General features: G+C 52.6%; 1 protein-coding gene across 2 annotated transcripts; it reads right to left on the bottom strand.

Moving 5' to 3' along the window:
* Window positions 1-3247: 3247 nt before the first annotated feature.
* Window positions 3248-8606, bottom strand: LOC130265907 (keratin, type II cytoskeletal 4-like). Of its 2 annotated transcripts, none has more exons than XM_056515244.1 (9): window positions 8124-8606; window positions 7220-7434; window positions 6127-6187; window positions 5643-5738; window positions 5388-5552; window positions 5020-5145; window positions 4453-4673; window positions 4215-4249; window positions 3248-4113 (listed from the first exon to the last, which is right to left on the bottom strand). In XM_056515244.1, exons 1-9 carry the CDS (start codon window positions 8604-8606, stop codon window positions 3863-3865), a joined length of 1653 nt encoding a protein of 550 aa, XP_056371219.1. In that variant the 3' UTR covers window positions 3248-3862. The 2 variants fall into 2 exon arrangements, with proteins under 2 accessions (XP_056371219.1, XP_056371218.1); XM_056515243.1 differs by having other exon boundaries at window positions 3248-4146; window positions 4206-4249.
* Between the last annotated feature and the right edge of the window lie 288 nt (window positions 8607-8894).

The following is an 8894-nucleotide window of genomic DNA, read 5'->3' on the forward strand; positions in this document are numbered from 1 at the left end:
ACCCTGGAACGATTTAAATGCGATTAACAGAGCTCAACTCACTTATGGAAATGAGGAGGGCTTAGAGGAATCACCATTCTTTTCAGCTGTTTCACTTATTTTGGTGTTTGTATTTGGTGTTTACGCCAATATATCTTTGGCAGATGTAGATTTTAGAAAGGCAGGAGTTGTCGGAATCCTCCAGTTCTGATTCCCAGCTGAGGATGGATTCAGACTATGATCCACCACAGAATTCCAGGACGGCTTGGGTTGGAAAGAGCCTTAAATCCCATCTCGTTCCACACCCTGCCATGGGCAGGGACACCTTCCACTACCCCAGGTGGCTCCAAGCCCTGTCCAGCCTGGCCTCGGACACTTCCAGGGATTGGGCATCACCACCCTTCACAGAATCATGGAATGATTCAGGCTGACTCTGTAAGTCATTCAATCCAAAAATCCATCACACATCCACCCTTTTGCCCTGCTTATCAAATAACAATTAGTCTCATTTTATTCTTCATAGAGAAAATATTTTTTTTATTACTTTTCAACATTTTAAAGCCACCTAGGACATATTGAAGTCCAAACCCACAGCTCTGCAGGCACCTGGCTGTGCTGCAGCCATCTGGTGCAGGTCTCGGAATTCTCACACAACACATGTTAATTAAGAGCTTCTGGAAAATCCACACCAGCAACTTCTGGTATCATCAGATGTTTAAATACCTCTAAAAATATCGCCCAGACACCCATTTCCAAAAGTGCCTTGGGACCCGGACATGCAGCTAAACTGGCATTTCCACTGGAAAACATCACATTCCCTGTGTTTATCCCACCTCCAGGACCTGTGTGGGTCTGGGACGACTCAAGGAGGCAGATTGGGGGCTAGATAAACCTAAGAAAAATCATGGAATCATAGGATTAAGACTGGAAAAGACCTTCAAGATCATCAAGTCCTACTTTTGAACAAATAAATATATATAATATCAAAACCTCACTGTGGGAGCAAATGAATGGCGGGGCGGGGGGGTTGGATGGAGGGTTTTACAGGCAATGAATCAACAAACAGAAAATAGATCAATACACAGACAATAAAATGGGGGCTGAATCAGTGTCCCTCAATAGCCCAGGCAAGACCCACCTCCCTCAGCATTATCAAACCTCTGGTTACACTTTCCTGGGGGATTTTTGTTGGGATTTTTCCTCCTTCTGTGGGCGGGATGACAGGATCTGAAGGTTCCCAGGGGAGGAGAGCTCCCGAGTCAGCAAAGGCAGAGCCCGGAGCCAGGGGCGCGATAACGCCGAGCGTTGAGTCACAGCCAGGGCCCAGCCTGGGAAACCAAACTGGGTTTGGGTATCAGCATCACCTCCTGCTTCAAGCGTGAGCACTGGCAGAGGTGGAATGGCCTGGGTGGGCAGGGACTCCTTCCTCTAGACCACCCTGCTCCAAGCCTGGACTTGGGCACTTCCAGGGATGTGGCAGCCGCAGTTTTGCCAGAAAATCCATTCCCGGACCTCACCACCCTCACAGGGAGGAATTCCTTCCTGATATCCCGTGTAATCCTGCCCTCTTCCAGCTGGAAGCCATCACCCCTTATTCCATTATTTCAGGCCCTTTCCAAGGACTTCCCTCTACAGCTGTCCTGGAGCCCCCAGTGAAGGAAAATGACCTTCAGAGGTCACTTCCCACACAAACGGTTCCGTGATGCTTTGAAAATAAACAGGTTTTGAGTAACTGAGAGGAAACCATGAAATCACAGGATGGTGGGATGGTTTGGGCTAGGAAGGACTTTAAAGTTCATCTTGGTCCAACCCCTGCCATGGGCAGGGACAAACCCCCATGAATCCAATCCTATTTTAAAACCATGGAAAACATTTTCTCTCCTCCAACCAGAGGCAGGAGTTATATCACCTCTGTGTCTGGCCTGGGAGAATTTTTCCCTAATTGCTGGTGCGATCCCAGGATCAAAAGGGGAGGGGTTTGTACTCATGTTTGTTTTAGCAACAGCCTTGTGCTCCGGGAGAAGCCCTTGGTCTCTCGTCAGGCAGGAGCCACTGCTGGAAGTGAGTTTGGATTGGGGTGACTCCAAGGGAAGTCAATGCCTTTTTATTCAACACCACTTTAGGTGGCTTTTACAACTCCCCAAAGGTTTAACCGTGGCTCAGACCATGTCCCCACCCAAGCAGTGACAAGCCCGTGCTGGCAGCATTGAGACATTCCATTGTGACATTCCGCCTGTCACTGCTGGTACTGGATGTCTTCAGCCTTTACCAGCTCAGAGCTGAGCATGGGAGAAACGGGGTGAGTCACCCCAAGCACAGTCTGTGGCTGGCCAGGGATGTGATTTAAGGTCTCCTCAGCAGGAGGTCAAACCACAGCAGGAGTCTGGGGATCAAAATTTATCCAAATACTCTGTTTCTGGGGAGGGGTGAGGTTTGATGGAGCAGTGGGGGAAAGTCTTGCCCTTCCCGTGGTCTCAGCTGTGTTTTAGGGATGCCTTAAGAGGAATCTATGGATCCCTGGTGAGTCCAGACTATAGGAAAAGCTGCAGGGCTGGCTCCAAGATCATGGATACCAAGGAATTAGCTCCAAATTATTTGGAGGGGTGATGAGCACTCTTCCTTTGTCCCCACCAGCCCCGGTAGGATGTTCCTAAAGCGCTCACATTTGTGCAAAGAGTGCCCTGGGAGCTCCAGCTGTGGCACCACAGTCCTGAGGCCACCTCAGAAAACAGGGTGGGCAGTTGTTGGTCAGGCACAGTGGCCAGGGAGAGCTGGGATAGCTGGAGAACATCCCAACTCCAGCATGGAAAGGGCTTAGGAAGAGAAGGAAGAAGGGAAGAGTCTCCTAAAATCCAGAGTCTGAAAATCTGCTCAGATCTGGTGGGGACAGTGGTGGGACAACAATCTGCTACGTGCAGATCCTGCAGGACAGAGAGGAGGGTCCAGGGGCTGCCTACTTCCCTCTGCCAGGAGTGGGCTCATTCCCAGAGCCCAAAGTGTCCCAAGGACACTCCCGACTGTCACTCTGCACCCAACGTCCCTTCAGCCTCCCCGTGAGACCCTCCTTGCTCCTGCCAAACTCCCCACACTTCTGGAGACACAGAGGGCTGAGAGGAGACCCAGCTGCACCTTCACCTGAGCTCCTTTAAATTCAGACTTCAAAGGGCAGGAGAAAGTCAGGAAATGTTTTCAGATCTCGTCAGAAGACGAGACTTGTTAGAACATGAAATTCTTTGGTCGGGGAGAAAACCACACCAGGTTTCTGCCTCTCATGTTTATTGGGGGATGGCACATGCCAAGGAGAAAGACTTAAGCAAACACACACGATTGTTCCCATGGTCCCAAGGAAAAGGTGAACCCTGAGTAAAAATAAACATTTTATAACAGCCCAAGTGAAACTTGGGGGGGAAAAACAAAGTCAGCTGGGTGAGAAACATCTTCTTGGGCCAAGGCAGCAGAAGGAAATTCCTGTTTTAGAGCTTGAGCTGGGGCTGATGAGTGGCACTGATTAAAGTTGCACCACAGCTGGATCCAGCACAAGAGTCTGAGAGAAGCCGAGGCTCCTGCCTGTGGCTGGGCATCTCTTGCTTGGAGGGTGCTGCTCCACAGACTCATCCCAGCCGGGTTTGGGCTCCCAGGAAAGGGCAGGTCCTGCTCCTGAAGGAAGCCTGGGCACTTTGATGTCCAGCAGCTGGAGCAGAGCACAAGGGATTGAGCTGTTCTGGGCTGCTGTTGGGATTCTCAGTCCTTGGCAGGTGGGTTTGGCCATGTTTGAGTGGTGGTTTCAGGTGCCATCAGTGCCCACCACTCAGTGGTCACTGGGGGTCATCGTGCAGTTCGCTCCCTTTCTCCTCAGGGTGCCAGGCCGGGCTTGGCTCCTTCCCTACGCCCTCCTGCCAGCGGGGCCAGCGTTCTTCAGGAGGCTGCCAGACCCCCCCACCACCACCGAGCTCGATCCCCCACCCAGGGAGCCAAATCCACCCCCGGCACCAAAGCCGCCCCCTCCCAGGCTGAAGCACAGCCCAGCACCGCCCGTGCTGCAGCTTTTCCCGCTCCCAAAGCCGATTCCTCCTCCTCCAAGGCACAGTCCGCTGCCGTATCCACCTCCCACGGAGCTGCCGCCGCCCACCACGGCTGCAGAGAGGAACAAAAGGCACCAGGTTAGCTCTGATGCCACCAACAAGTTTGGGAGCACCGATCCCAGCCCGCCACACTCCCGTGGGAACGGTACTTACAGATGCTGACAGAGCTCTGGCACTCCCCAGACATCCTGCAAGGAAAAGAGATGGAGTGTCAGATCCAGAGCAACTGGAGTGCTCCAGCTCCATGAATTCAGGATTGGTCCACTGGCACAGACACAGCACCGTGGTCCATGGCTCATGACACCTCCATTAATGTTTTATGAAGATGATGCACACATTTTTCCCATTGCTTGATCAGGACACATGGGAATTCTTGCTGCATCCCACTCACCTGCACTCCTCGCCCTCCAGCAGCGTCCTGTAGGTTGCAATCTCCACATCCAGGGCTAACTTGACGTTCATGAGCTCCTGGTATTCCCGGAGCTGCCGGGCCATGTCAGCCTTGGCTTTTTGCAGGGCTGTCTCCAGCTCGGTCAGCTTGTCCCTGGCGTCCTTGAGAGCCACCTCCCCGCGCTGCTCCGCGTCCGCAATCGACGTCTGAACAGCCTCACACTGCAGGGCAGGACATGGGCGGGATGGGGGATGAAACCATGAGCCCAGATCAGAGAAACATGTAACGGTCTGGGTTGGACAGGACCTCAAAGGTGATCTGGAGCATGAGCAGGGACACCTCCCACTATCCCAGGTGGCTCCAAGCCACGTCCTGCTTGGCCTTGGGCACTTCCATGGATGGAGCATCCATGACTTCTCTGGGCAACGTGTGCCAGGCCCACACAGGCTCAGCTGTCCCCAGGTCCCTCCCATGCCAGTAATTCCCACCACACTTGTTTCCCTTCAGGGAAGTTCTAAAGGGATGCCCAAGAGGTCCTCCCCATCCCTCAAGACACAAAACTCGCACCTGCTTCTTCACGCTCTCGATCTCAGCCCGTATCCTCTGGATCATGCGGTTGAGCTCCGAGATCTCCATCTTGGTGTCCTTGAGGCTGTCCCCGTGCTTGCCCGCGCTTGCCTGCAGCTCCTCGTACTGGTGGGAAGAGCAGGAGGAGGGTGTTGAGTCTGTCGTGGCCTCCCAGCAGCACCACCACGGGGAAGCCAAGGAGAGCAAGTCCGTGCCAGGTCCCCTCCGGACGGACCAGCACCAGCACCACTGCAGGTCCTGCCATGGCCTGAGCCGCCAGCAGTGGCTCCTCCAGCCCCGGGTGCTGGAGCCAGCAGTGTGCCCTGGGTTGGTGTTGTGTCTGCTCCTCTCCCAGGCGCCAGGCTCACCTTGCAGCGGTACCAGGCCTCGGCCTCGGCGCGGCTGCGGGCGGCGATGTCCTCGTACTGCGCCTTCACCTCGGCGATGATGCTGTCCAGGTCCAGGCTCCGGTTGTTGTCCATGGACAGCACCACCGACGTGTCCGACACGCTCTTCTGCATCTGGGACAGCTCCTGCAGGTGACACCCAGCCCGGATTTACCTCCCCAGAGCTTCCTCACGGTGCCACAGCCCCTCCCGTCCCCGTGTCCCCAGAGCACTCACTGCCTCGTAAAGACACTTGAGGAAGTTGATCTCATCTGACAGAGAATCCAGCTTTCCCTGGAGTTCCACCTTGGTCATGTAGGCTGCATCCACGTCCTGCAGCAGAGATGGGATGAGAAAACCTGCCTGGCACACACCAGTAAATCCAAAATTTCATGGAATCATGGAAAGGGCTGGGCTGGAGGGGACTTTAAAAGCAATTCCATCCCCTGCCACGGGCAGGGACACCTTTCACTCTGCCAGGCTGCTCAAAGTCCCGTCCAACGTGGCCTTGGACACTTCCAGGGCAGCCACAGCTTCTCTTACAAATCTATGCCAGGCCCTCCCCACCCTCACAGGGAGGAATTCCTTCCCAATATCCCATCCATCCCTGCCCTCTGGCAGTGGGAGCCATTCCCTGTGTCCTGTCCCTCCAAGCCATTGTCCAAAGTCCCTCTCCAGCTCTCCTGGAGTCCCTTTAGGTAAAAAAAAAAAAAGACTTGACCTTCTTGAGGAGCACAAATTCATTCTCAGCTGCTGTCCTTTTGTTTATCTCCTCCTCGTACCTGTGGATGGGAAGGAGGGAGATGGAATCTGGCTGCTTGTTTTGGCTCCAGCTCAGACTAATGAACATTGTTGGCCTCAGACTCATAAACTCGGCAAAAATAGATCTGCCACGAGGGAGATTTATGGACAGGGAATTGCACTTCGCCTTCCAGGACAAGCCCTGGCTCCTGCATCTCCAGCACCTGGGTGGGGAAAGCCTGGAAAGAGGAATTCTGGCTCTGCTGAAGGGAGTCCTGGTGTTTGCAGCCACCCCAAGTTCCTTCCCTGCAGCCCCTCACTGGCATCAAGAGATCTCCTGATTTGGAAGGGACTCACAGGGACCATCGAGTTCAGCTCCTGGCCCTGCACAGGACACCCCACGATCCCAAATGGACCCAAATTTTCCAGATGCTCACCAACAAATACAAAGTCAATTTTCACCCAGCAACCTCTGGTTGATCCCAGCTCTTATGGATTCCAATGATTCCCAGACTTCCACTATCTTTTGTAATTCCTCAAGTGCATTAATTTCTCCAGTCTTTGTTCTACTTTTTCCAACTGGACACATTATATGTTCGCATTTTTAGACTAAAATAAATTAGATATTATAATAACATCAGGAAAACAATTTTCATTTTTCCTTTTTTTTTTTTCCTTACTCCATGTCAGCCTTCCACAGAAATCCTCAAATCCTGAATAATATTATGTGAAGGAATCATGAGGAAATCCATAAGGAAATTAGAGTTGGGTTTAGCAACTGATTAATTCATTAATGTCACTGATTATTAAGGAATTCCTTCTTGACAAAGAGCAGAGGATCCTCCACCAGGAAAAAGTACAATTCTAGCAATATATTGAGAAAATCTGAGAAAAGTTGAGAAAGCGCCACTTTTCCCCATGTTTTCTAACATTCAGGAAAAAAAATCTATATTGAAATTATTATAAGAAAAAATAAATATTGAAAATTATTATCAATATTTTGGGGTTTTTGGCTGTTTGAAGTGAGTTTTTTCTCCCTGTCTATCCATCACCAGACACCCCAAACAACCTACTTTGTCTTGAAGTCTTCCACCATGTCCTGGAAGCTCTTCAGCTCTGTCTCCAGCTGGAGCTTCTCACTGGAGAGACCATCCAGCTGCTTCCTCAGCCCGCTGATGTAGGTCTCAAAGAAGGGGTCCAGGTTCCTGCCCCCCGTTGGACCAGCCTGCTGCTGCAGCAGCTCCCACTTGGTCTGCAGGACTCGGTTCTGCTGCTCCAGGAACCGAACCTAAACAGGTGGGGGAAGAGAGATTCTTCCTTCAAAACCCATCTCTTTATTGATTTGTTCCCGTGTGTTTTCTGTGTTTTATTCCCATTTAATTTGGGATGACTCCCCAGTCCTACAGACAGGTGGGGCCGCAGTGGATGGGGTGAGTGGGCAAAAGGGGTCACGTCCCCTCCCCAGCTTTGGAGCTTCTAAACAGGAGAAACACAGGGAGCTCCGTGGGTTTGGCACCTTCTTGTTCAAAATAGCCAAAAAAGTCCCAACATCTTCAAAATAGACCAAAACATCTAAAAAATCCAACCACCACCTTAAAAAAAAATCTAAATCACTATATATCCATCTTCCCCTTAAGAATAACCCAAAACACTCCAGGTCCCAACATCTCCTTAAAAATATTCCCCAAAAATCCCACTTCTCCTTTAAAATAGCCCAAGTCACACAAAATCACACCTTCTCTTTAAAAGCCTAAACCACACAAAATCCCATTAAAAATAGCCCCAAACACCCAAAAAACTTTACCTTGTCCTTCAAAGTAGCCCAAAGTTCCCCATAAAGCAGCCCATTTCCCCATAAAAACAGCCCCGAACACCTTCAGTTCATGGAGATGTGGGCAGCCCCCAGGCCTGGGTGCCCTGGATGAACATCTCCTGGTCGTTCCCACCCTGCAGACCCAGGGTGAAGCCCCTCCGAACCTTGTCGATGAAGGAGGCAAATTTGTCGTTGAGTTTCTTGATCTCCTCCCGCTCCTGCGTCCGAACCTTCTGGATCTCGGGGTCGATCTCCAGGTTGAGGGGGGCCAGCAGGCTCTGGTTGATGGTCACCTCCCTGATGCCCCCCGGGGGGCACGGGGGGAAGCCCTGGCCCCCCATCCCGCCGTCGAATCCTCCGCCGAAGCCGCCGAGGCCTCCGCCGAAGCACCCCGCTCCAAAGCCGCCCCCCAGGCCGAAGCCTCCCTGGCCACCAAAGCCTCTGCAGGCAGCGCCAGCCCCCCCAAAGCCTCCCAGGGAGGTGCTCTTAGTGCCCCCCAGGGAATAGAGGCTCCTGCTGCTGAAGCCCCCGGCGGGGCCCCGGCACCCCCCGCGCTGCGCCGGGCCCAGCGCCGCCTTGCTCTTGCCCCCGAAGCACACGGAGCTGGAGCTGAACCCCTTGCCAAGAGCACGGGACTGCCGAGACATGCTGAAGGGTCCCCAAAATTCTGAGCCAAGGGCTGAGCCTGGAGCTTGGGAGGCAAGAGAAGCCAAGTCCTGTGGGAGCACTGCTGGGTCTCCCCTTTTTATGGGCACAGGGAGTTGGTCGGTGCCAGGGGGAGTGGACATGACATTTTTTTTGGGGTTGTTTCATTCTCTTCATTGTTTTCAGGTTTGAAAGGACGCCCTCCTCACTTTGCCACAACCGTGACCTCCCTGCAAACACTCCCCAGAGAGCAAAGGAAAACAAGCATTGTTGGTGTTGGAGCCAAACTC

Source organism: Oenanthe melanoleuca, linkage group LGE22 (genome assembly GCF_029582105.1).
Source record: "Oenanthe melanoleuca isolate GR-GAL-2019-014 linkage group LGE22, OMel1.0, whole genome shotgun sequence".
NCBI classification, from domain to species: domain Eukaryota; kingdom Metazoa; phylum Chordata; class Aves; order Passeriformes; family Muscicapidae; genus Oenanthe; species Oenanthe melanoleuca.

Coding starts and splice junctions, on each gene's coding strand:
- LOC130265907 (XM_056515243.1), bottom strand. CDS start 8,606: ATGTCTCGGCAGTCCCGTGCTCTTGGCAAGGGGTTCAGCTCCAGCTCC. Junction 7,435..8,123: donor TTGCCTCCTTCATCGACAAG/GTTCGGAGGGGC, acceptor CCACCTGTTTAG/GTTCGGTTCCTGGAGCAGCA. Junction 5,146..5,387: donor AGGCCTGGTACCGCTGCAAG/GTGAGCCTGGCG, acceptor TCTTCCCACCAG/TACGAGGAGCTGCAGGCAAG.